The sequence below is a fragment of the Aspergillus fijiensis genome (genome assembly GCF_003184825.1).
Source record: "Aspergillus fijiensis CBS 313.89 unplaced genomic scaffold BO72scaffold_65, whole genome shotgun sequence".
Taxonomy (NCBI): domain Eukaryota; kingdom Fungi; phylum Ascomycota; class Eurotiomycetes; order Eurotiales; family Aspergillaceae; genus Aspergillus; species Aspergillus fijiensis.
This window is the reverse complement of record NW_024469041.1, coordinates 24,057-50,646: the sequence shown is the minus strand read 5'-3', so window position 1 is coordinate 50,646 and position 26,590 is coordinate 24,057. Positions and strand designations below refer to the sequence as shown.

At 52.6% G+C, this 26,590-nt stretch overlaps 7 protein-coding genes across 7 annotated transcripts; 2 read left to right on the top strand and 5 right to left on the bottom strand.

Moving 5' to 3' along the window:
- Positions 1-111: 111 nt before the first annotated feature.
- Positions 112-3,434, top strand: BO72DRAFT_438289 (anaphase promoting complex subunit 2). The gene is made up of 2 exons (XM_040943378.1): positions 112-819; positions 894-3,434. The coding sequence occupies exons 1-2, from the start codon at positions 241-243 to the stop codon at positions 3,231-3,233; spliced, it is 2,919 nt and encodes a 972-aa protein (XP_040797012.1). The 5' UTR covers positions 112-240; the 3' UTR covers positions 3,234-3,434.
- BO72DRAFT_452094 (TauD/TfdA family dioxygenase) lies at positions 3,395-5,052 on the bottom strand. The gene is made up of 4 exons (XM_040945655.1): positions 4,706-5,052; positions 4,370-4,635; positions 3,966-4,247; positions 3,395-3,866 (listed from the first exon to the last, which is right to left on the bottom strand). The coding sequence occupies exons 1-4, from the start codon at positions 4,979-4,981 to the stop codon at positions 3,503-3,505; spliced, it is 1,188 nt and encodes a 395-aa protein (XP_040797011.1). The 5' UTR covers positions 4,982-5,052; the 3' UTR covers positions 3,395-3,502.
- Positions 5,053-11,013: 5,961 nt separating this feature from the next.
- Positions 11,014-12,603, bottom strand: BO72DRAFT_462446 (uncharacterized protein; the record flags this gene model as incomplete). Its single annotated transcript, XM_040946562.1, has 5 exons — positions 11,014-11,118; positions 11,238-11,330; positions 11,421-11,807; positions 11,839-12,281; positions 12,435-12,603. 5 exons carry the CDS (start codon positions 12,601-12,603, stop codon positions 11,014-11,016), a joined length of 1,197 nt encoding a protein of 398 aa, XP_040797010.1.
- A 554-nt stretch (positions 12,604-13,157) lies between these two features.
- On the bottom strand, positions 13,158-15,380 carry BO72DRAFT_413385 (inorganic phosphate transporter; the record flags this gene model as incomplete). The annotated part of the gene is made up of 7 exons (XM_040942504.1): positions 13,158-13,402; positions 13,454-13,623; positions 13,710-13,732; positions 13,780-14,678; positions 14,743-15,089; positions 15,136-15,246; positions 15,309-15,380. The coding sequence occupies 7 exons, from the start codon at positions 15,378-15,380 to the stop codon at positions 13,225-13,227; spliced, it is 1,800 nt and encodes a 599-aa protein (XP_040797009.1). The 3' UTR covers positions 13,158-13,224.
- A 753-nt stretch (positions 15,381-16,133) lies between these two features.
- On the top strand, positions 16,134-19,052 carry BO72DRAFT_531372 (uncharacterized protein). Its single transcript, XM_040950363.1, has 6 exons — positions 16,134-16,780; positions 16,838-17,608; positions 17,692-18,014; positions 18,072-18,281; positions 18,335-18,520; positions 18,579-19,052. Exons 1-6 carry the CDS (start codon positions 16,272-16,274, stop codon positions 18,623-18,625), a joined length of 2,046 nt encoding a protein of 681 aa, XP_040797008.1. The 5' UTR covers positions 16,134-16,271; the 3' UTR covers positions 18,626-19,052.
- BO72DRAFT_452089 (uncharacterized protein) lies at positions 18,703-19,052 on the bottom strand. The gene has a single exon (XM_040945654.1). It carries the CDS (start codon positions 19,028-19,030, stop codon positions 18,722-18,724), a length of 309 nt encoding a protein of 102 aa, XP_040797007.1. The 5' UTR covers positions 19,031-19,052; the 3' UTR covers positions 18,703-18,721.
- A 266-nt stretch (positions 19,053-19,318) lies between these two features.
- On the bottom strand, positions 19,319-21,280 carry BO72DRAFT_531371 (salicylate hydroxylase). Its single transcript, XM_040950362.1, has 3 exons — positions 20,160-21,280; positions 19,863-20,069; positions 19,319-19,779 (listed from the first exon to the last, which is right to left on the bottom strand). Exons 1-3 carry the CDS (start codon positions 20,850-20,852, stop codon positions 19,339-19,341), a joined length of 1,341 nt encoding a protein of 446 aa, XP_040797006.1. The 5' UTR covers positions 20,853-21,280; the 3' UTR covers positions 19,319-19,338.
- Positions 21,281-26,590: the final 5,310 nt, after the last annotated feature.

Below are 26,590 nucleotides of genomic sequence, written 5' to 3'. Positions count from 1 at the left end.
TTTCCTCATTGGGAAATTCCTTATCGATAAGCCAGCTGACTCAGCCGACCATCTCCAAACAATCAACACCGTCAATTCCAGCAATCTGCACTCCTTCGATCACTGCAACATCCACGACAACGGGTTCCCTATACTACAATGCCGCCTCAATGAAGGCGCGCAGCGACCACAACTCACATCCAGCTCTACTATGATCTCCCTTGACTGATCCCTCACCATCTGGGCTCGAGTCACACCACCATGCCACCAACAACAGCACCACCCACCACCAGTCGGCGCAAACGCGTCTTCTCCTCCGTCCTCCCCCCAGCCTCGCTCGACGACTTCCCTCTGGCCGCGAAGTCTCACACACTCGGACCGAACCCTCCCCTATTCTCCCGCTCCTCCCACCGCTCGCACCACCACCCCGAACCCGATTCCCAGCGCCCCGAAAACCCTACCTTCCGCACCTCCACCACCTCCCAGCAAACCGAGATCGCAACCTCCGACGATGACGACAACGACGAGCTTTGGCCCGAGCAGGCGACCTGGGACGTCGCCTGGCGCGTCGCGACGAAGTTCCTCGCGGTCCCCGACCAAGGCTTCGCGACACTCCTTCGATGCGAACAGATGGACCAGTCCCACTTCATGCGGCTGTGGAACCGCCACCGCACGGCGGACCAGGAGACTCTGGAAGCTTTCGAGTGCTTACTCGAGCCGTTTCTCGGGCACAGGAGGGTGCGACACAACAGGGACGCGCTGCAGAAGAGTATCCTGGATTGGTACGGGTTTGAGATCCGAAGGCACTTTTTAAGGAACGTGAGAAGTGGGTTGGTTGAGGTTAGTGTGTTGGGTCGGCGGGAACCAGGGTCAGGGTAGATGTGCGTTTTTTGCTGACCCTTTTACTGGTGCAGATGCTCAAAGAACCGGAGAAGGAGGGTCTCTTGCAGAGGATTGTGGTGTGTCTGCAAGTCATTCGGGGGATCTACTTCGAGCCGCTGGCGGAGATCCTGACCGCGTTGTATCGGGGTGAGCAGGAGGGTGTGTATGGGAAACTGTGTCGGTCGTTTCACATGATGGTGGCTTATGCACTGCCGTGGTCGCAGGCGTCTGCGTTGCTGAGTCGCGAAGTCATGAAGGAGGCGCTGGTCATTCTGGGGATCGATGCCCTGCGAGAGAGGGCTGCTGCGGACGGGCTTGACGATGTGGATGACATGGATGTCGATCGGCAGTGCTCCGTGTCCTACCAGGACTGGCGCGATGAGCCCTCGCCCTCCGCCAGGATGCAGATGTTGACGGAACAAGATTCTCGGGTCGGGGCTGCGCGAGAGCGGCTGCTGCTGCTCTTCAATGGGCTGCAGCTCGTGGGAATGGGTGGCGACAAGGCACAGAAGGTTTTCGCGAGCGTCATGGATGCTTTGATGACTGAGTTTGTTCGAACAGCGTATACGGGCCAGTGGGAGGGCCCGTCGTTGGCTTCGCAGCACCTGCGACAGTGGATTGAGAACGTCTTTGCGCAGCTCGTTGTCCAGGTCCTGTCAATCATCAATGTGCCTGAATCTGGCGAAAAGGAGGTCGACAGTCTTGACGTGACGCTGGGTGATGTGGAGAAGTGGCAAGAGATTGGCATTGCCCGTCTAGGAGCCTTACGGACGAGCGAGCTCTTTGATGTGATCGTGGAGTGGCCTGCAAGCAGCGGTGCGATCGAGGATCTCCGAAACTTCACAACCTATCCAGCCGCGCGATATCATCTGACACAGTCCTTCATTGCAGCCTTGAATCTCAGACTGCTGCATCCGGGAGCATCCACTATCGAGATTCTCCAGGTCTACATTTCTATCATCCGCGCCTTTAATCTACTTGACCCCAAGGGCGTTCTTCTCGATCGGATTGCCCGCCCCATCCGTCGATACCTCCGTGACCGAGACGATACCATCAAAGTTATTGTTGGCGGGTTACTGGCCGATCCTGCCGATGCGGACGGCCAGACCGCATCCCTCCACCACCCCGACACGCTGGTTGAACTATCCGCCGAGCTCACCAAGGCGCACCAGAACTCCCTCCGAGCCGACAGCGGCGAACTCGACTGGGATGACATGAACTGGATGCCGGACCCGGTGGACGCCGCGCCGGACTACCGGAAATCCAAGACGTCCGACGTGATCGGCAGTCTGATCAGCCTCTTCGACTCGAAGGAGATGTTCGTCAAAGAGATGCAGAACATGCTCGGCGAGCGCCTCCTCCAGAAGCGTGCCGACTTCGATCAGGAGATGTCTGTGCTGGAACTACTCAAGGTCCGCTTTGGCGACAACGCGCTGCAGGCGTGCGAGGTCATGCTGCGCGATATCTTCGACTCGCGCCGCGTGGACGGCGTCATCCGCAATGACCAAGGCTTAGCGAAGAGCCAGCAGCAACCCGAGAACCCCGACCTCCACGCCAAGATCCTGTCGCATTTCTTCTGGCCCGACCTCCCCGGGCCGGAGTTCCGCGTTCCAGAGCCCATCGCCTCTCTCCAGCAGCGCTACGCGCAGGGCTTCGGCTCCCTCAAACAATCCCGCAAGCTCACCTGGCTCAACGGCCTTGGCCAAGTCACCGTGGAACTCGACCTGGAGGACCGCGTCTTCGTCGACGACGTCACCACATGGCAAGCCACGGTCATCTATGCGTTCAACTCATCCTCCGCGGGAACCACGACCAAAACCATCACCGACCTCGCCCACCAACTCCAAATGCCCGCCACCCTCGTCCGCTCCGCCTGCCTCTTCTGGGTGAGCAAACGCATCCTCCACGAACACCCGCGCGACACCTTCCGCGTGCTGGAAGTCCTGCCCTCCTCCTCTGGTGAGCATGACGGCGGCCCACCAGCCGCTCAATCCACCACGACCTCCCCCAAGACCAACACCGCTCCGACGACGCCGACCACGCACCACCCCCGCCGCCCATCCAACTTGAGCACCTCCCCGGTCTTCGAGGACGCGGCCGAGGCGGCAGCGGCAGCGGCGGCGGCCGCCGCCAAGGAATCGGCCGAAGCGGCCGCGATGGAGAAGATGAACCTGTACTGGCAGTTCATCGTGGGGATGCTGACGAACCAGGGCGCCATGCCGCTGCAGCGGATCGTGATGATGCTGAAGATCGCGGTCCCCGGGGGGTTCCCGTTCAGCAACGAGGAGCTCCGGGAGTTTCTGGCGGGGATGGTGGCCAAGGGCAACTTGGAGATTGTGAGTGGGGGGAATTATAAGATCAAGGCGCAGTAGGTGGGCAAGCCATGGCTATGTTCTATCCGTTTGTCTGGAGAACTAGCAGTTTCCCTTTCCCGGCCAGCATCAGCATGAAGAGGAGGCGAGAGGAATGCACATGTACGAATTATGACTACAACCTAATACACACACACACACACACACACACACTATGACCAAATCCCATATCCATATTACCTTAGACAAACAAAAACAAATGGTATTTCATTCCCAACAAACAGAGAAACCAGGGCTAAATCTTACAACCAAATCAACCACGAACGAATCTACTCCGCATCCAAAGGCGCCACGGGCGGCTGATCATCGACCTGAATGCCCCCGCGCTTCTTCTCATTGCTATCCCAGAACGGCAACCGCCACCCGCCCTCACTCTCCGGCGTCGCCAACCACAACCGCATCAGATGCCGCCGCGGCGTGGGCGGCGCGTGGTCCACGTACGCCGTGCGCGCATGCAGCACGTGCGAATTCGCCAGGAACTGGATGTCGCCCACCTCGAGGATCATGTGCAACGCCAGCCGGTTGCAGGTGGCCTCCAGCACCTCGAGGGCCTCGGTCTGGGCCGCGCTGAGCGGGGGGATCAGCCCCGTGGACGAGAAGCGCGTCAGCGAGCGGACGTAGTACGGGTCCCATCTTTTCTGGCTGTTAGCTTGACCGTTGACTTAGGGGTTAAGAAGTTGGGGCTTGGGGATAGGGTAGGGTAAAGGTAAGGAAGGGCAAGGTAAGACGAACTTGGTATACACCCTCGGCTCGGCAGCACCAGCACCAGCACCACCCTCCCGCTCCAGATACACCACACTGGTGCGGATCCACTCCTCCTCGCCCTTGCTGGTCTCGCCCTTCCGGTCGAAGTACCAGATCGGCTCCGTCAGCGTCTTCAGCACGTCCGGCCGCTCCGTGGCCAGCGTGTTGTACACGTGGTGCGAGGAGACGAGGTCGGATTCGCCGCCCTCGCGCGCGCGGTGGATGCACAGCAGCCCCACGATGTCCGAGTCGTCGGCGTGGAAGAATTGTCTGCTCCGTTTTCGTTGGCACGGGTTAGTCTTTTTTTTATTTTTTTTTTTCGTTATAGGGCGGGGTGGGGTGGGGATTCCAGATGAAAGGGAAGGGAAAGGGAAAGGCAGGCAAGGGCTCACCGCGCATTCGTGCGATAGATGCGCACCGAGTCGATCTGCGTGGGATCCTCGCCGAGGTCCTTGACATGCCCCAGGACGTGGCCGCGGCTGTTCTGCGAGACAAAATACCCCAGGTACGTGCCTAGGCCCATGTACGCGACCGCCGATTTGTGGTTGCCCCAGGCGTGCACGGGGAGGCCTTTGAAGAGGATGAAGCCTTTGCCGTTGAGCAGGTCTTCGCGGAGGGTGTGTAGCCGGGTGCTTAGGGTGGGGAGGGGGAAGTTGGTCTTTTTCTCTACTGGGTTAGTTTTTGTTCTTGAGAGGTGGTGGTGGTGGTGGTGGTGGTAGGCTGCGCACCTTGCTGATTCCCGTCAACGGGATCTTATTCGCCAGGAAGGCATCCGCCGCCGTCGAGAGCTCCTCGACCTCTTCCGCAGTAAATCGATGGGTCCATTTCTCCGGGTGCTCGCGGTAGTCCTCGGGCTTCCAGACGGTCGGGCCGGTGATTTCCTGGGGGAAGCGGTCGAAGGGGTGGATGTGTTCGTAGAGCGGGGGGTGTTGGCCGGTGGTTTTGAGGCCGTCCGGGAAGATGTCGAGGGGGATGGTGGTCGGGGGCTGTTGGGTGAGAGCCATTGTGAGGGACTGCTAGTGGTCTTGTGTCCGTGGACAGTGAGTGACTATAGAGGTCTGGTGGGATTCCTATGCTGCAGTAGAGGATCAGAAACGCCGCTTGGATGAGCGAGGGGGAAGGGTTATATACTTGCCGTGCAACCCCGCTACCTACCCCCTCTACCCCTCGGCGCATCGGCGCATCGGTCCAGCCATGGTTCCAGAATTTCGTTCCTGCACGCGATGATCATCGACTCTTCCCCTGCACTTGCAAAGAGTGGAGAGGATGGCGTGCCTGGATGCACAATGCCCGGGTGAGCCAGTTCTGCTGCTGTTGGCGGGCGATCACGAAAGCCGTGGTCCGATGGCGCAATCTCCCGTGCTGATGGGGGGTTGTTCCTTTGTGAGGGTCCAGCGTTTGAGACCGTAGCATTATCGCGTCTCGGGCGAGAAATGCATCGGCCGGACTATCAGCAGGGGTGTCTTTGCTGCTATGATGATTCTAGAAGTGTTGTTCGATGGATGGGGGGATAGATTCAGGATTGCCTATTTAGGAAGGTCATAGTCGTAGCCCGAGGTGGGGAGGGGTCACGTGCACTCTCACTACACTTCCAACCAACCCGACCCATCGAGATGAACTGTATGCAAGTAGCTGAATCGTATATTGATTGTGATGAACTGTTACGTCTATCTAGCACCAGTGTTCCACTTCAGTCGTGTCTTGAATATGTGAAATCAATCATCCGCCCATAATTCGTGCCGCCAAAACACAACCTAACAGCCCTTGTTCAGGTACTACGCACTCTGGGAAAGCCAGGCTTCTGTCTTCAACCTCTCTTGCCAAACCGTCTTTGTCAGCCTTGCGGGTCGGGGTGATTTCCTGCATCGCGGGCAAGAAGAGCAAAAGCAAATAGACTCCGAAGCCAGACCTTCAGGATGCGGCATCGCTTTATCCCACCCCATGATGTATTGAGTTCAGGCAGACAAAGGCGGCGGGCTGCCCGTGGTCGTTGATCGCGAGGAACACAATGATCGTGATAAAGAGGGAGCTTCTTCATTGTATATATTTGCGATGGATGTCCTCTGGTCTGGCCAGGCAGTAGTGGCCACACATGACATTTCCACCCGAGACTGCTATAGGGCAGCTGTAGGGGTTAGCATATGCTACGGATATGCGCTTGATAGTCTTACACACGGCCTGATACAGAACTGACAAGGACACCTTCATTAGGCGGAGCTAGGTATATCGTCGGCATTTGCAGCTCATATGTGCTGGCTATACACATACCGCTGTTATCCTCCGCAGAGACACGAGGCGCGCGTGGAGTGAGGTTGTCATCCCGAGTTGTTGTTTGGGATCGGCCCTGCATATGCTTAGCAAGGAACTGGATAGGCAGGGTATATACGAACCATGGAAGTAGCCAGATTCATGGTGAGGGTTGATTGCATTCAGAACCTCAGGATTGTTAACATCATCCTCTGTCCAAAGATGGGTAGTAGTAGATATCTTGGTGTATGTGTGGTGTATGTGTGGTGTGGGTAAGGTGTAGATAGGGTATGCATGTAGACTGAAGATCAACAGGGTGGTAATCGAATAAAAGAATCTAAAGAAACAGAAGATTAGTAAATGTTGAGCATGTACTAAGAGAGTGACGATGTTAACGGAGAGGATCATTGTATATGCAAGACACATGTAGGGGAACAGTGATGGAGGAGACAGAATAACATAGGGCTGGCATATGCTAAAGTAGAAGAAGGATAGAGAGAGGAAAACAGGGTTCTTGGGTTTGGGGCGTGGGATATGCAATGCGTACTGATTGTGTAAACCGGTGGTGGAAAAAATCAAACAAACACCTACGATGTATCATTTGCTTATTATACTTGAGTATTTGTTCACATGGGCATGGCCTATCCACATACTGCCTTTCGTTGGCTCATTGCTTTTAGTGTCTCGTTGTGCAAGCCACTGTCAATGACGTGGATAATACAATTCGGAAGAAGAAGCACTTCCTTTCGAGTCGGTTTCGGACGACCGAACATTGTACGAATCACTGGGAGAATTGTCTGTTCAATCTTGCCAGTCACATGGAAGAGACTTTTTCCAATTTATTAGCATAGCCTATATCTGCCTGTCGATGTGCTGCCATCCGTCACATTGTCTTCTGGGGTCTGGCGTGCTAGAGTCCAGGTATATCCAAAAATACCCTCAAGTCGATATCTAAACGTGTCTATCAAGCTTCGATATTATCCGCTCCTAGATCAAGCACTCGATAGACGTACTTCTCATTTGATTCATTGAAAAACGTGGGGAAATCCATCGGCGTCCAGTAGATCCCTATTTGCCCCATCTTCCTCCTCAATGTCTTCCCATTCGTTGTTTTGCAGGGTTTAAGATAAGAGTACCATTTCATGATCTTTGCTCATTTTTCTCGCGTCAGAATAGCATAACTGAGGTCTATTCGCTTCACGCGAGCTTCCTCGTATCGGAGAGACGGATGTTCTCCCATGCCCGTGTCGACGATAGACCGGAAAAAAGAAGTTTTCATGCGCGTGAAAAGATGAAAGGTCGCCGGCAGGTACGCGGGATTGACGTAGGTTTCCTTGCCTATCAAAATCAGCGGGGTAGTAGAGGTTTCTGTCTGTTGTTGATAATTCGTGAATGGCTAGAAGAACCCAAGCGTCACTGATGTACTTCTGTACATATTGTTCTTCTGCCCTGATTTCCATCCGCTCGAGCACGCAATGCTGTAGAACCAATGTACCTTCTGTGAGTGCACAGTGTGTGCCGGGAACCCCAACCTCAGCGGGCTGGTTTCCCTATCATAGAGGATCTTGTGCCGTTCAAGATAAATGTACAGCCTCAGACGAGATATTGTCAATGAGGGTGCGTGCCGCCTCGCCGGGGGCGTCCGGACCGTATAGATCATCTATTTGTCGATTTGAACTGTTCAGTTATTATGCAGCGGTATCTCCATAACAGCGCGGCCTGGGACAAACGTATTGTTAAGGGAACTGATACTGTGGCGTTGAGCGCCTAGGATTCAGATTTGATTCGTATATACAGCTTCCGTACCGCAATACATATACCGCCCTTTATATGTGGGGCGAAAGAGCATACTCTCAAGTCTGAAGACGGATATTCACCCGAACAGAACTCGGTTTGCTCTAATTGGACCTTCCGTATCAAGATCGCCAGGGTAGATAGGGCTCGGTCATGTGCAGTCGAAAGCCTAACAGCCAGATACCTCAATCATGAGACTTCGTTCTCAAGTTGGCCAGTCGATCCTAGACGGTTTGTTCCAAGTAGTGCCTCTTTGAGACCCTTCAAGTAGAAGAGATAAGTAAGCTGTCTGCGAGTTTGTCGGTCTTGCGGTCTGTGGGCTGCACAGCTGGCAGTGCATGCTGACGTGCCGCATAATGAGAAAGGGCAGACGGCAGACTGGGTATTGCCACAGATCATGTACAGCAAAATACAACAATGAGTTGACATGGAGCATATGTGAGCTTCACTGAAACATTCGCAGTGTCAAAGTCCGCGGGTTATCTGTTCGAATCTTTGACTTCAAGTTAATTGATATCGTGATAAGAAAGGCGTGCAAAAGGCGCAACGCCAAGGGATTTAGGTCTTAGATAGAGTTTGGGCATCGCAATGTGATACTTTATAGCGGAAATATCATTCCCCAGCGATTAGTCAATATCGACGATCTCCGAATGAACGCTTCAAAATACCCTCCGAGCACGCGACAGGGGAAAAATGACGCCATACAAACTCACCAGAAGAAGCGGGGCCGGGTTTTCGCAATTGACCTGATGCTAATACCCAGCCCGAGGTTGATCCAACTTGGCGTGGTGCCATCTTCTTCATCATGCGGCTGTCCGACCCAGCTGGAACAACGCTTCTAGGCTCGAGATATACTCCATGCGTGATCATCGATCTCTTCAAAACGAACAAGGGCTTCAAATCAGAGCCCTCAAGGCAGCAGGGCAATAATGGTCATCAGTGTGATGGATGACCCATTTAGCCCAAGCGTCACGCATGCGCCGGGTCGGCTCTGTTTGGGGTGCTCTAGGGGTAGATATTGGAATTAGCCTTCTTATCCAGATCCTCTGCCGAAGTTTCATCAGCATTGTAATGAGAATTCTCACGTGAAATGATGTGACTTCCGTTGCCGTTCTTCAAGTTACGGTCGAGTTGGCAAATGTAGTTAAGTTGGCCGGTGCGGCATCGAAGCTCTTGTAATCCAAGTCCAATCCAAAGACGGTGCAGCTTCGAGCTTTGAATCGAATGATCCAGTACGTCAATTCATCGGGCTCGCTTGATTCTTGCTCTTCCGATCTCTTGGATCCGTGAATATGCTGAACATAGGCACTGATGAGGTCTTCGATTCATTCAGAGCGTACCGATGGATCACAACTGTCCACAATCAGTACTAGGCTTTTCAGAAACAGGTTATCGATCTTCTGTTCGCACGGGATGACTCGGACTTGTACCAGCATTGCTCTTTTGCTCTTAAGGCCCTGGGAGCGCGGTTGAGTGAAGCTATCATGCCCTCCGTATGATGTTGGTCGACCCAGTAGCCGCGTGTCCTGAAGAATAAAAATGTAACGTTGGCAGCAGCACATTCGGACTTTCAGGTTCTCGCCGACCTTCCGGACGCCATCATGAGCATTATGGCTTGTGTTTCGATTTGCTGTGATCCCGCTCACTGTCTCACTCTTTGTCAGCCATTGTCTCGTACCGGTCATAGCGCCGGAATCTATCATTGCGGGCTTCTCAAGCACCCCCTACTCCATCATAGAATCATTACATGACCTATATTTGAGTCACCCGCGGTGAGCAGGTCTGTCACTTCTCCCAGAGCACTTATTTGAAGGTTGTGGGCTGCTCCTCGGGGGGCACGCTTTTCAACAGACTGCTTCATTTCGCCGACGCTGGCGATGATGTAAGATGCTGACCTCAGCTCGACCCAACGCGATATTGAATCTGTTGAATCTCATTTAAAGAAAAAGGCCAAGGCCCGTCGTTACTACCAAGCTAAGGATAACGATCGGTCACTCGGCTCCCTGAGATGCGTGCACGTTCCAGACCTGAATGTCGGATAAACCTGAGGCCAAGATATTGCCATTACCTCCAAACCAGGATCGTCAAATGAAGCCGCTGCTGCAGATTGTCAGACACTGGGATCATAAGGTCTGAGGTAGCCGCGGCACCAGAAGAGACCCGGTTACCGCTAGGTTGCCATCTTTAGTCGTGTGCTATAGACTCTCTAGAGCAGATTCATCCCCATAGTTTTCGCATTCTTGTCACAGAGAAGCACAGCGGCTGGCTTGGCGCCAGTATTTGCGCATTTTATTCCTGCAGCCGCGGGCGCTTTTTCGTCCACTCGCTCGCTCCCGATGCGGTCTGCAACCGACCGTGGTAGCAAAAGGAGACCTGAGGCCTCACTTTACCTGACCTTGCTCACAGCATCTGGGTTTGAGACCTTCTTGTGGAGCAGACCTGGCCCAGCATCATTAGGTTCAGGCTTCATGTGTCATTCGGAGCTATAGGCGCCCCGGTGACCTGCCAGGCTTGGATAAGCTCATCCAGCTTTTGGCCTGCCTGAATCTGCTGCGTTCCGGTTGGCGGCGTAACCACGATGGCCCTAATCTTCTCAGAAATATTGTCTGGTTTAATCCTTCTTTTCGCTCGAAGCATCCGAAGTTTTCGTTAAGATCTGGGTTCAGCCGATAGGGAATCTCGCCAGGAAGGCGAGCGTTTGATCGAGACCAGATTCAACAGTGGAGAGTGAGAAAATACATGGACCATATCATAGCCTAGTCTTCCCTTCCCAAATCGCATGTTCCAGTTCTTGAAGGCCGTTGGATTGCTTCGAAAGCCGGTCTTGTACAGCAGCAATTCGCGAGGATTTGTATTGCATTCGCTCTGCAGGGTATGAAATGGTGCATAACGGTATCGAAATTTCAGTCCTCATCAACAACGGTGTCCGCACTCTCTGCATTCCCTCCCATGTCTTTTGCAGTCCACTGGATTAAGCCTCCGGCCGCGAGGCGGATCAGGGAACAATGTTCTCCGGAAAATATGTGCTCTCAAAACCACGCCAGAAAAGAAGGAGCATAGCAGCGTCAGGATGTCGATTCCACCGCCGGGTGAGCTTTAGCTGTAGGACGCAGCATAGAGAACTTGATTCAAAATCAAGAAAAAGCCAGCACCAAATACAAACGGCGAACCACTCGCGACCACGCACTCCACACACCCAACGCGAGCTACAGCACTTACTCGCAGAGGACAGAAGATGGGACACGCGGGGCGCTGGCTGGTCCCAGTCAGCCCTGGGTGTGAAGTCTCGCCGGAGGCGGGAAGGCCCGGCAGCTAAGCAGTCGGCAGTGGCAGAAATACTAACCGAGGGTTGCTATAGTTGCTGCCAACACTTCCCCGGGCTTCTAAGCAAGCCGCACGCACAAAGCGCGGAGGATTGTCGGATAATGCGAAAACTGCTTGTTTAAGTGCCGCCGTTGGGAGTCCCCAAATCGCGTCTTGAATATGATTTGGTTTAACGACTTTGTCGAGAATCAGGCCTTTTGCCGCCTTGGGTTCCTTCAATGGTTGATATGGTGGTTCAGGGAACTCAAAAACGCGTTGGAATGTCACCTGTGTTTTGCTTATGTTTCCCCCTTTTGAAGAGCTGTAACTTTGTGTTCCGCAAGGTCTCGGGTTTCTGAAGTATTGAGGATTGAGGATCTTGAGATGATGTTGTGAACGCTCTGATATGCTGAAAGCAGCACCGCAGTTGGGGATGGTGGACGGGAATAATTTCAAGCACCAGATCAAGGATTCCAGTGCAGACGCCTAGGACATTCGAGGCTGCTCCATGCCTCACAGCATCCGCGTAGAAGTAGAATACCACCTCGTTGATGTGGACCAGGATATCGGTGGTACCATGACAAGAGACGGCATCTTCAACGTGTGAAAAATCGAACGGCCAATGAAGTCCCAAAAGATGTGCAAGCCGTGTGATCAGGTCATCTTTCCTTGGGATAAGATGCTGTGTCTGCAATACGGGCAGCGAGAGCTTTGGTCCACTGCCTTGGAGATAAAAGAGAAATCCGGCATCTTGAAGAGTCGGATTGATAACGGGATGATAACAGGAGGGATGCAGAAATAGACTGAAAATCAAGAACGCCAAAGTGGCAGTATCGGTAGAGTCTCGCACAGTCGAAGAGTCAATGTACTGGTGGTTGAACTTGCCTTTCAAGGCCCTCATGCGGCTAGTCGAAAGGAGCTTTTGGTAGGGCGGGAGGAGATTTGGTCTCGCACCACAAGCTGTTGCATCTCTATGCAAAGGACTTCACTCTGCGTGGGCATCGCAGTTGCTCCTTAGGATAAGATCGGTCCTCATTCTGCAAGATGTACTGGGAGCCTCTGGCAAACAGACTGCTGAGTGGGTTTGCCATGGGCGTTTGATCTGCAACGAACCCAGTGATGACACCTCGCCCGTCACAGGCGAAGTGGCCGGGTTGAGGGACTTCTGCCCAGTGATCCAACACCAGAGACTATTAGGAAATGGCCTGGGGTTCTCGTTCAAGGCTGCACAGCGCGCACTCAGTATAGGCCAGATGGCTGTCTGCTTGAGGAACGGACCCATTCTGTCTAGCGGCATTCCATGTATTGAACAGTATACCGAGTGGAGGAGACACATGAGGATGATAAGCATCATATAAGATAATCAGGATGATGGCTTGATAGATGGAAGGGTGATGGAGGAGGGTAAGGAAGAAAAAGGATGAGAGACGTAAGATATGGGGTGATGGAGGAGGGTGGGTTGGTGGATGGAAAGAGGAGGAAGAGGAAGAGGAAGAAAAAGAGGGAGTGGATGGAGATTTAAATAGTGGAGGAAGGAGCCAGATTACCTCTGGGGAATGGGCAGCCAGTCGGAGAGTTAATGGTTTTCAACAATAGGTCAATTCACATTCAATGAAAGTGAGACAATAGCTTAGCTCTGCAGGCTGCACGCAATAGGTGAATCATTTAGAACTTGCTTACCAAAAGGAAAGTGAATAAGTCTTTCAGAAAGGCTACTAGAATACAGTGACCGGCAGCTCGCCATCATAAGATTGAATCTTCTTTGCTGGTGAATTCAAGCGGAGCATTGAATGAGTCTAGCACCTGGATGAGCCTTCGTCACTGCTCAAAAATAGGGCCATAAGCAAGGTCAGGAATACATAGGTATCACAGCAAACAAGGGCCATATAAAGCGATTGAAACCTCAAGAACCGTCAGTAACCGGCCTATGCAAGCCATTGGTCTCAATATCCCGATCACACTCCTTCTTGAATTCCATCTCCGCCGCGATTCGTTCCAAAGACTTATTATTTCCGCTCGAATCCCGTGTCTCTGGTATCCAAAGAGTGACAATGAGGCCCATCAGCATGAAGAAAGACAGGCTAGATGCTGGTCAGACCTTGACCGCCCGAGACGAAACCCGATGGGCTTACCATAGAAGCGCATAACCCAGCCAATCTGGCACGTGTCGCCAGTTTGCACCGTTTCCAAAGTCCACATAACCCAGGAAACACTGGGCTAGGATGGATCCCAGTTTACCGGATGCAGCCGAGATACCATGGCAGGTGCAGCGGAAGCGAGTGGGGAAGAGTTCCGCGGGAACCTGCAGGGTGTCAGAGGTGATTTTAATGATGTTAACAACGAGCGACTCTTGTCGGAGTCAACGGAATAGCAATGTGTGTAACATACAATATAAGTCGTAGTGTTCGGTCCTAGTTCGGCATTAGCCAGCTCTTTCCAAGGCAGCGTATGAACCTACCAAAATTGAAAAAGATTTGCGTCAGCACATAGAGCACGACAAGAGCCGATGCATCGCCATGCTCGCTGAGATACCGAAAGGCCGCACCGATGATCACGTTCAGTATGAACAACCAAGCAAAGCCCAAGAGCTGCAGATTTCGCCGGCCAATGCGGTCGACCGTCATGACAGCGATTGCGCTGCCGACAATGGCACCAGATGAGACGACCACAATGCTTTGGTATGACACGCGCAGAAGATACTGGTAGACGCCCGCTGGCTGAATGGCCTGCCCATACCAGATGGTATTGATGATCTCCGCATTCATCAAGCCCAGGCCATAGAACGGCAGATCGAGGCAGAACCAGCACAGAGAAGTCGCGATCAGAGTGCGGAGGTTGTGATTCTGTTTGAGAAACATTCTAAAATCCTTCCACATACTTACACGGGAGTTTGGGCCATTCTCGCTGGCTCCAGAGCCAGAATCGCGGGAGACGGCCGGCGAGATAGTGCGATCTTCGCGTGTACGGGTCTGTGTGAGAGAGATCGAATCCCTTCCCAGACTGGACATGGATGTGGCTGATAAATCTGTTGACCGATAGAACTGGGAGACATCGGCGGCAGCCTGCAGACTATTGTTCATCACATCGGCAGTGTATCGTGGAGATTCAATGATAGTCATCCGGAACCAAATCGCGACAAATGCCGGAACTGCACCCAAGCCGACAATATACCTCCATATCTTGTCCAGGTCATGGACGCAGGAGCCCGTACACTTCAGACTGTTGGGGTCATCTGGGAGGCTGTTTCGGAAGCCAGCTACGGCGATGAGTGCCACGACGGCAGCTGCCGCCTCCCCAAGAGACTGGCAAAGAAACACAACTGCCAGCATGCGACCTCTTATGCGTGTCGGAGCAAGCCTGGAACACCATGAGAACTGTCTTGAGCAACATACTGCACACAAGAAGAACAAAACGGTCATACTCTGAGCATATCACGGCTGACAATGGATAGTCAGCCCCTACCCCCACCCCCATGAAGAATCTCCAGAAGAGCAGAACTCCAATCATGGACATGGAGTCATCCTTCCCAGACGATGCCATTGACATACCGAGAGTGCTGAATATGAGAATGATGAGTTCCCATCCATACATCTTACGGCGACCCCAGATGTCAGCGGCGATGCCAAACAGGATCTGGCCCACCAGCGCACCCCCCAAGGTGGCAATGGCGAGGGCAACTTGATAATTGTGTAAAGTGTTAGACTTGAGCTTGATGTTGTTCCAGTAAACTGCACTAAGCATCGGAGTGACCATGTTGACCGAAAAGATCTATAAGGTCAGTCACGGACGTGTGCTTGATATTCAAGTCACTTACACAGTATGCATCTGCGAAGAAGCCGGTACCAGCCACTACAATAACCCACAGCCATTCTCTTTTCCTCGCATTCTCTAAACGACTGATAATAAAATCGTGTCTTTGGGCCGGCTATAGGCGAGTCAGCAAAGTACTCAACGCCCGTTGAATGACGAGAGGAGGGTTATAACTACAGCATGGTGTCTGAAGTCTTCGTAGTTTCCCCACGGATTCAGGTACAATTTGACCTGGGGAAAAAGACCCATAGCAATCGATTAGACTGGCAGGAGCTCAAAACCTGATTGGTCTAATTCTGAAGTAGTGCCTCTGTACGAACCGAGTTGAGAGGCTGGAATAGAATGGCCTGTTTCTAGACTGCGAACTCATTCCTTTCAGTTGGAATTAATATCAACGCAGATCAGTCCCTGCAGTTATAGGTATACGATGATTGCGAGGCTGCAAGGTCGCAAGGCTGACAAGGGGGCGGTAGCCGCTGATACTGATGGGCCATATCTCTTGCTGTCTCACAAGACACTGATGCCACTACTTGAACCCAAGCAGACAAGAAAAGACGAGATGAAAAGCAACCCCGGGGGCCATCATCCGGGTTCGTGTTGGAAGCCAGAATATAATGGTATGTCTGTACGTCATATCGAATTGATCGACTCATCTCAGCACGTTTCTGACCAAAGCTCCTCGATTGGTCTAAAAGGAGAAATTAGACCGGTGCTAAGGGGCTCGTGCACCGCCACCACGAGAGCTTACCCGATGAAGGTATCCACAATCGAAAGCTCAGGGTGCCTACCATGTGGTTGAGGCGATAAGAGTCAGGGCTCTGAAGACGATATTGTCTCAATTCTAGGCCAGGTAGTGGGGCGCAGTCATGTTCGCATATCCCCTATGAAGCTCATTTGCCCTCGGCGACAAGCTGTGGCCTGACCAGCTAGAAGCGAAGGCGCTTTACTCCTCCCATGGTAGCTCAGCCTCGTGGCATTTCAAAGTCCCTTGTGACTTGCCAGCGCCGGGATGCGGTGATCTATCCTGCAGACACATATCCATTCTGCTCCGATTCCCTTCTGCTTGATTGTGCATTTCAAACCGTCAACAACGAAGCACCTCTTGTTCTGAAGAACACATTCTAGGACAGGGAACAAGCAATGAGCTTTCCCCAGATAGGTCTTGGAGATGTCATGACAGCCGTTACTACTGTCTGGACTATCTACAAGAATGTCAAAGAAGGACCCGCAAGTGCTTCTGCCGACTTTAACTCATTTCGGCAAGAATTCGGGGCCATAAAAGGATTATTGGAGCAGATTCAAAAGACAAAGCAGCCGACCATCAAGGGCGAACGAGATCTGGGGGCCTTCTACAACCAGACGATTGATGAATGCGCAGGGTTCGTACATAAGCATCGGCAATTGACGCAGGGTGAAAAGGCCTTGAAGGGTCGGCGTAACAGCTTCGGCACCAAAGCAACCATCCTATTCGAGAAGGTTACCTGGCCACTAGAGCGTGACGAAGCGGAAAGGCTCCGACGAAAGCTCGAGAGATGTCTGAAAATTGCGACATTGAAATCGAGTCAGGAAACGCGAGATGCGACGTTCGGGTTCATGAAGGCAACGGAGAATAATCAATTGGAGAATCTCGAGATGCTGAAGTCCATCAAGTACGTCTTTTCCCTGGAGGAAGTGCAGTCATTACATAGCATGCTAACGCTTGAAAGAACCATGACATCACAGATTTCTCTACTTTTGAAGCGATGCATGCTCGACACTTCGATGGAGACCAATGCCTTTGACGCTCATGACCCGAATCACCGTAGGAACAGACTGAGGCGAGCTCTGCTGGAGTCAGAGCATATGCTGAGTGCGATACCCGAGGACGACGACGTGCTCAGCCAGGTGGATAGTCAAAAGTATCAAAGGGTTCTAGATCGCATCCGGGACATATCTGAGCGACTAGGCAATCTCACTCGGAGGCTCGACACTTACGACACCCATGGTCTCGCACAACGGTCCCGATCTGGTGGGCTTCCGCATACGGTCAATAGCGACGATAGCAATACACTCGATGTCGCAGCTATATCGCGCTTCCTTCATCAAGTGAGCGACGACGTGCGCGATGCTTTGGGGATGGTGGGATACGGACACGATCTTGTGCCCAATCATGATCTCTATCAAAAAGATCAAGTCTCACCAACATCACGCCACACCATCAATGACACTGCCGAGGAATGGGAACAGTTCCGACAATGGCTTGACTTTCAACTCGTTCACGCCTTCAATACGGACGCTCATGATTTGGGGCTTCACTCGCCAGGACTGTCTCACCCATTAAGTCCGAAGAAGTCGCCTTCTCCGGACGACCGCACATCAGGACCTATATCTCGTCAGAGGTCCACAGAGTCTGATCTGACCATTGGGTCTCCTCAGTCGGTGGTTTCTATGCCGATACCCGACAGAAGGATTTCATTGACAAGCCATCCGGTGCGGCTGTACGTGCCCGCGTCAATATGCTCTGCTTCCTTCTCGCTTTCCCCGGACCCAAATAGTCTCTGGCTAACCGTTCTTCCGTTAGAGAATTTCTCGACCCAAACATCCCAAAACGTGTGCTACACCGTCCTCTCATGTGCAATGTCGTTGCTTGCTTTAACACACAAACAAACGAGCCTGAAGCGATCGAAGCAGTTGATGTCCAAGACGGAGTCAGGGTCACTCAAACAGTCATGCGCGGATCATCCACGGTTAAGAGCTCCATGCTCCCATACGTTCCCAGCCGACGAGTCACTACAGCCCAGCTCGGAGTCTGGTTTCAAGGCTCGCACAAGACAAAGATCGAAGACCACCATACAACCACGCGGTACCACATCTCCCCAATGTATCAACTCCAGGACATGTCCGGTACAGTCATTCGGAACGGGCTAAGGGTTGATCAGGCACCTAGACTAACCTTCACAGACTTTGAGTCCTTTCAAGAAGTTCTCCTCCGCCGGAAGGTCATTTCCTGTATCGACGCAAGAAAGATATCCATCAATGCGACAGACTGCCACTCCAACTCGGCAGAAGCAATCCGAATCCTTGAAGACCCAATTTCAAAGGGTCTGTCGCTGCTGTACTTCGCTTCTTTTCCGGGCACTTCCCGGCGAGCGAGGTTCATGGACATACCCAGTATGTCAACAAGAGTGATGCGTGATTGTCTGAAGGCGGCTGATACGTTTCAGTGAGCGATCTTGGCGCCCCTGTCGCCAAGCCGAAGCAGGTCAAATTCGCATTTCAAGGCATCTCGCGGCGCGGCTCCATGGACAGCACGACCAGTGTCCTCTCGCACGAGTCTAAGCATTCGGCCTCCACGTTAGGGTCCGCTCAACGCACCAAATGTCTCGAGCTGGAATTCTTTGATGAGAAAGGTTGGCTCCAATTCATTGTGGAACGAGGTAGATGAGCGCCTGCTGATACGCTTTTCAGACTGTGGCGCATTTTTCCGGGTGATCAAAGGCACCGAAGCTGGCTGAGGTCGGGTGGGAGCAGTCCGTGAGGAAGGACGACCAACCACGTTAGATTGTAGGTCATCAAAAATGCTAACTGGAATCCGATGCAATCATCGGAGCTCAGAGCCAGGACGCCCACTCGAGGCCATGCGCTCTCTCCTGTGAAATGAACGAGTCAAACAGCCCCATATTCCCCTCAAATTCGAGGAGTCGGAGTGAAACAAGCTTTCGGAAGTTGGGGAGTCGATGAGGGGAAATCCCCAGCCCCATCGGATGCGCCCTTCTCTTGCCGTTGTTGACCGCTTCCGAAAGGTAGGCAAACAGACCAAACAGGGCAAACGGGACAAATGTGGGACAAATGTCGGATAGCGCCCGGCAGTTGAATGCGGGGAAGCCAATGAGTGAGAGGAAGAGGAATTGAGACAGCATGAGGTGGCTGACGTTGTCTCGGGAAGCACTTCACATAGTATCAACATAGACATTGATCATAGTTGGTTCAGACCGCAAAGTAATTACACACTGAACAAGACGTTACTTCTATCTATAGCATTCTTCATAAATCAATCCAGACTGACGTCACACAATAAGTAAGAAGTAATTCTACATATTCACAACCGGCTGCTATGTATAAACATTATAGAAATTAACAAAAGCTCAAAGCCACAAATCGCAACTATCTACATTACTACCTATATACACACCCCAATTGATATCATTCCATACACCCCCAAACCCCCCTACAAAGAAGCCTTGCTCCCCCCAGCCACGGCCAACCGCCTCCCCAACTCCTGCCGCGCCTCGTCCACCATCTTCGCGACATCCACATTCGCAATCACCCCATTCCGGCGATTGATCTCCTCCTCGATCTTCCGGAAATCCCGCCCGACGCCCTCGGCCCGCCACTCGTAGCAGTCCCCGATGAACCGCGAGCTGCGCACCAGCCACTGCGACCGCTCGCGGCGGCTGGCGTCGAAGGCGGCGAACGCCGCCGCCAGGTCAGCGTGGGTGCGCACGCGCTCGTCCTGCAGCAGCGTCGCCAGCACGGCGGTGTCCTCGATGCAGAAGCCGGCGCCCGCGCCGTGGTGCGGCGAGGTCGCGTGGGCGGCGTCGCCGGAGATCACGACCCGGCCTTTGTGGAAGGTTGGGACGGGGTGGTCGTTTAGGTCGAAGATTGCCCACTTTTTGCTGCGGTCAGAGCTGGTCTCATGTTTAAGGGGGTTGATGGGAATTAGGGGTAAAGGGTGTGGGTATGGGTACGCACCACGCTGAGATCGGATTCAGTCAGCTTGAGCAGGTTGATCACGTTCGGGCCGAAGCCTTCGAAGTCCTTCAGGGCCTCTTCGCGGGTGCCCTGCCGGGTGAGTTGAGGGTACTCGGCCCAGTCGGCGGGGTTGGTGTGGAAGGCGACGATGTTGAGCGTCTTGCCGCCGTTGACGGGGAAGGTGAGCATGTGGCCGCCGGGGCCCATCTATCATTTTATGTCAGCGTTCGCGAGACTTCAAGAACAGAAAGCCCCTCGAGACTGCTGGGAAGACACAGGGCAAGGGAGACAACTCACATGCATACACGAATTCGAAGCCAGCTCCTCCCCAATGGCCTCGACCGCCTTCTCCATCGGCACCAACCCGCGATAGGCGTACTTGTGCGTGTACGAGGGCTTCGCCGACGGATGGTCGGCGCCGACGATGATCTGGCGCACCTGGGACTTGATGCCATCGCAGCCGATGACCACGTCGGCCTCTTCCTCGGACCCGTCCGCGAACTTGAGGATGAGCTTGCCGTCGCGGAGGCGCTCGTGGATGTCCTCCAGCCGGCGCTTGAAGCGGCAGATCTCCTGCGGCACGAGCTTGATCAACTCATCCAAAAAGTGCGCGCGATGCACGCCGTTCTGGCCCAGGCTGTTGGAGATGGTGAACTCGATGTCCTGGCGGCGCTGGTCGGCGCCCGTCTCGTCGGCGCCCTTGCTGTAGTTGTAGCCGTCCAGGTAGTCGAACCAGACCTTCTGCTTGGACGGCCACAGGTTGCGCGTGCACACCTTCTCGAAGGCGCTGTAGATGCCGTCGTGGCAGAACTTCATCGCCTGCACCGCGTTCGGGCTGAACGAGACCCCCGCGCCGACTTCGGAGAAGGCGTGCGCTTGCTCGTAGATGGTCACGGAGATGTTGCGGTGGTGCAGCGCGATGGCCAGGGTCACGCCGGCAATGCCGCCGCCGACAATGGCGACGTGGAAGTTTTTCTTGGGGGTCGACATTGGGGTCGTTGGGTCTGTGGGTTGGGAGTGGTGGTGAAACAGTGGTTTGTTGGTGCTGTTGCTGTTGTTGGGTGAATGGGGCTATTCAGTTTCGTAGCGTTGACATGGGGACTGAAGAGTGTTTGGATGCGATTGACTTGGTGTCTTGGGTTGGGACTACGAACGGGCCTTTTTATCTATCTGGCCAGGTTGGCTACTAGCCCACCACCTCCTCCAACGATGTCATCGTGGGTGAAGCGTGGAGGTTCGGTCGGATCAGACCCAGCGACGGTCGGTTCCAGAGTTCTGGGGCCTCGAGCCCCATCGGATGATCCCCGTGGAGCCTTCGGACACGGTTAGACGGCACCTACACTGCCTAGCCGATGCTCAGATATGAGGCTAAGGGGCTGAGAGGGGTGATTAGCAGGAACCGTTATGGTAGTCCAGACCGTTGGCCGCAGATTAACATATCGATATAGAAGAGTATAGGAGGATGCGGACATGATGACCGCACAAGTGTGCCCTGAACGCCATGAGCGGGGACTAAGCCGACGTTTCCGGGGGATTTCCGCATCCGAAAGACTGGCTGATTGTGCTATGTGTATATTTGAGCCCTTATGATCCCTTATAACCAACACGGAATGATTTACACCCAGTTGACAATTCCCCTTCAGACGTGCTGAAGGCAGGGATCATTCGGATGCGCGTCGTTGAAAAGAGCCGTTAATAGTTGACACTTCACGGGATGCAGCCCTGCAGTGCGGCAGTTGTCCCGCACACCAAGCGTGTTCTCGGATATCGACGTCATCGGGACTTCGGGACTGGGGAAACGGGCAATCGTACCAGAATCATGCAAAAAAGGGCAGTCTGAGGCTGCATTCTCTGTCTGAAATCTCCCGAAGCGTAGGTTGCATGGGCTCATCATGGATTGCTCATAGACTTGCGATATACTGGGTAGAAGTCCCGACCTCTGTTGTGTAACAGTTGAGTGCATTGCCGACAGCCGAAATTGGGAATGATCCTCTACAGTGAAGCTGTCCGTACAGTACGTACTAAGACACAACTCTCATGTGGTAAGATTTGAGACAGACAGGCATGCAAGGAGGTTGGGAGGGAGCTCACTGGTAGCTCACTCCAACATGATCCAATACGTACACGAGCATACCCCGGATTGACACACAGCTCCCCATGGCCAAGACTCAACCACACGGTGTGTAGCGAGCCTTAAGGCCGCCAAGCCCATGGATGGCATCCTTTCCGTTCCAGTTCTTTTTTGGCTCGTGGCCGCTCACACAGTGTGTGCTTACTACTACAGTACGGCTAAGCAAGAGTGCCGGTACGGCAACTTAGCCAACAGGCCGCGCAGCCCAGCCGAAGTGGGGGAACTCCAAATCAATCAACCCGATTTAATCAATGACTGCCCAGACTTTAACTATCGCATTCGCCCGAGAGTCAGTGGACGGGAAAAAAGTCTTTTGATTGAGAGTTCCCTCAAATCCTGCCTTTCCATTGGATACCAGCCAGGTTTTCCCCACCAAATTACCCTGCCAATCATGCTGCTTTTCTTCACCTGCATTTTGCCCGGAGAGGCAACTGACCAGCTGCGACTTGCCCTGCAGTGCCTGCAGTTGTGAGTCTCTGTGTCTTTCTTCCATTTCGAGAAGGTCAGCACCGTGGGATATTTCGACGCCACCATGCAGGTTGCTCGCTGGAGGTACAGTACTCGGTACTTGCTCGTCCTTCGCTGACTGGTAGTGATGCATAAATTTCCTGCGAGGGAGGATCATCCTGCACACAACTCCAGAAATCGCATTCGCTGCGTTCTCTGCAAGCATGCAAGGATCGGGGGGAGATCCAGCAGAACCTCATCCGACCGCCCATGCGACGCAAACCAGAACCAGCGGCCTTGCCAATCCCACGTAATCCTTAACCTTACCCTTTGGGAAGCTCGGTAGTGCTCTCGTTTTAGCGGCGATCAGTGCGCCCCTCACCCCAATGCTTTTTGTGCGGGCTGACAATTGCATTGCTTTTCCAAGAATAGCTCTTCCTTTCGCAATACAACACAAGTGTAGATGGTGATGTCGGTGTGAACCGAGAGGGATGGATCTGCTTGCAAATTCATACGTGTAGGCTGTGCTGCTTAGAGCATAGCTAACATCAACAACAACAACGACGACAAATACTGCTACATACTGGTAGATGTATAAGATTAAGTGTCGTATGCTTCTGAGCTCCCGAATCGTGACTAGACGCCCTACCACATCGATCAAGGTCTTACTCCGACCGACTATGTCCAAGCTAAGCAAGCCCCCTACCCCTCATACTATCATCTCCTCATGTTCCATTTCTTGATGATGGAAGAATTGATTACCCGCGTGTGTCAACTGTCCACAGTACGAGTTCGAGCTCCCGTACTCGGACTAAGGCAAGACCGAACAACAGAACCAGGAAGGCCATTCAGGGATCAAATGAATGACAAGACCTGTCTTTTATGTGTACTCCTAGGTGTCTATGCACTCTTGCAATGATTTATGTAGCAGTAGCACCAGTAGCTCCGTCGCACCCAGCGAACCAACACGGGAAATACACAATTAAACCCGTTTTTTTTTTTTCGCTTAAATGGCGAATTGGGCATGTGTTCCCAACCTCCACTTCCGCCGAGGCAGATTGCGATAATTTAGTGTGAGTCCGAAGGGGGGGGGGGGGGGGGGGGGGACCGCTACTTTTCTCGGCCGTTGAACTTGTCCCTTGACCGTAGTCAATTGTGCACAAGCACAAGTACTGAACATGTATACTGTACGTGGAAGGAAGTACTCATAAGTCCTACCCTGTATGTATATATATGTTTTTCCGAGGAGGGACACATTTCGGACCTTTCCACGTAGTTGCTCACGTTATCCTCCCCCCCAAGCCCAGGGGGCAACAACCCCCTGCATCCATGGGATCAGCAAGAAGTGGTGGCCATTTTGTGTTTCGAGAAGAACGAAAATTTTTCATCCTTCATCTTTTGCTTGTGTTTGTTTCTCTCTTTTTTTTCACTGGGCTAAGGTACCGTTTCGAGAGCCCCACTGAGACGGGAATAAGGAACTGGAGTGGCGTTCGAGCTAAACTGGGTTTGCCACTACCTACATCTTTTGTGTCGTCTTAAACCGTTTCGGTCTTAGGCAGCTACCAGACAAAGCTCGTAGCTGGGTGAGCTTCTGGGTTGAGGTGCATGGGAAGCTCACCTTACTAGATTACCCTCCCCTGGGGAGCTTCGGGGAGGGGGAAGGGGGGTGTGGGTGGTAAGCTGGTTTTAGTGTTGGGGGGAAAAGAGCGGAAAGCCTGGAAGGGATGGATGATGGATGTGTGTGGGAGGGGATGGAGGGGGAGAGAGGGGAACTTACCTAGGATGAAAGAAGGAGGGGAGATGTGATTGATTGGATTGATTCAGCCTGCGAGGGGAGGGGTAAAAGTACTCCAGGCTAAGGTTGCAGCACATGGCCTTTTTTAGCCTATCGGTTCACCATTTGATCCTTTACCCAACCACGCGGTGCTTTTCCTTTTAGTACACCTAACTACCACCTAGTAGTACATACTGCTACTAAGAACTTCAGTACCTCCTAGTACCCTGTACTGTAGGGTTACCTCTAACTACACTTGACTTGAATGGGAGTTCTCCGTGGAAGTTAGAGGGAATTTTCTGTAACCGCTACCCCCATGGAATGTCGACTAGATACCTTATCCGTGGTTGGTGACCTCGATAAGATTACTCTCTCTTTCCCCCGTGGCTCCAGAATCCCGAGTTATGCTCTTTGCCCAGTGGTCCAGAGCTGAGCTGGGAGCTGTCGTAAACCCCAAGAATGTGAGGAGGGGGGTTCCACCGGCATTCCCGAATTGCTGGTCGGCGATTACTGTACTGTACCGTATCGTATGCTGATTTCCGCTAGACCCGTTCCAAGTAACCGGGCCGTCGACCGACGATGGTTAGTGGAATTTTTAGACCAGCTGGACAAAAGTCATGGCTCTTCACTCTCTTCGCTTCAAAACTGTAAAAGGAGAAAGTAAAAACCGTTGGGGTTGGATCGCACGGATCACGAGTGGTGAGTTAGTGCTTCTGCGACTCACCTAAATATATGAAGTATATGTCTGGTGCCAACTGCCAATGCTTGAAAATGGGCAGAATCGGAACGGCAGAGGCCATTCAGAGGGGTTCCTGCCGCTCATCCTTGAGCTCCGGTACGGTCTGGTAATGGTCACGAAGACCGAGGCTGAGCTACAAGAAAAGTCTAAGTGTCACATCACTCAACTTGCCCTCACCCACGCATTTACTATCAGGCAGGTAAAGGCCTTCCCGGCTCGAGTCGGAGAACAACTGCTTCCCTTTGTCTGCCGCTACAGTAGCCAAAAAAAAACAATTCAGGAGAAGGTCGAAACTTCGGATCGAGCATCCCAGCTCGAAACTGGTAATCTTCGCGACAAGAGAGACAGAAACTTCATCCTCCCCGTCCTTCCTCCATCCATCCATGTCGTGCGTGCGGATATCGCGCTGTCCCACATTTAGCTTAGCTGCGACAGCAACACTTATCGATAGGCGCTATCGGCATCAGATACCCTCTGGCGTCCAGCTAGTCTCGGACGGGGAGGAAATCGTAATACATAGTACTCAGTACCAGGATCGTTGTTGGCACATGCTGTACGACCGGCATTACCAGGACAACAATAATAAAACAAGATTAATGCCTCATCAGGGGATGGCTCGGATGAGATTCCAGTCAGCTAGTCAGACTACTATAGGAGAAGTGATGCCGCCGAGCTGCTACCGTAGTATGAGGATGGGAGCTTCCTGTCTATCCAGCTGGAGCTTTTTTATCGTAGTTCCCACTTTAAACCTCGCCCAGCAGCAGCAGCAGCAGCTTCCTATGGAGTATGGATGTGTCTTGGTTTGCTATAAGCTAGACATAATTCAGAAACATTGAACACATCAGGTAGTGACTAGTATATGAATGATTCCTTCTGAGTTCTCTTTCGTCTTTCTCTTTCTCTTCTGGATTTCTCCTTCTGTTAATTCTCTTTCTTTCTTGTGATTATCCCTCCCCCGGTCCGGGACTCGAATGCTTATCGTGCCACCGACTGAGCATTTGTGAGACGCTTATCCCACCTTTATCGAGGGTTTGACAACAAATCCACCGAAAGGGAACCTTCTTTGTTCCACTTATCGCCGGCTCCGTGGGTTTTCTGGATTGTTCATTAATCCTGGACAACCACCCTCTCGGCGAACACAAGCGCTCTGTGAGCCACGCGGTCGGAGAAACCAGCATTGCGCCCATTGCAAGCACCTGCTTTGCTCTGCTAGCTAGGTAACTAGCTACTCGGTAGCTAGCAAAGCATTTGCCAGCTGTTTCGCCTGTTCAGTTTAGCTTTTTATTACTTACTGTACGTATGATTACTGACTGTACCACTGCAATACCCTCCGTTTCCACTATTTTTCGCCTTTCCTTCTCAATTTTCTTTTTTTTTTTTCTTTTCTACGTCTTTTTTCGAATTTCTTTTTTGGACTCTTTCTCCTTTTGCTTAAAGTGGATATTTGCTCTCCCCCAATCCTTTGCCTGTCAATTGTCCAGACTGTGTGCCACTAGCTTGCTTTCGGTCTAGTGGATAAGTGAAGCTCCTTGACTTTCTCCCCCCTCCACTGCCACTGCTTGTAGTGCTGCTTCCAATACTTACTACTACCTTACCTGCTTGCCTACTACTACTACAACTACTACTTCCTCCATCAT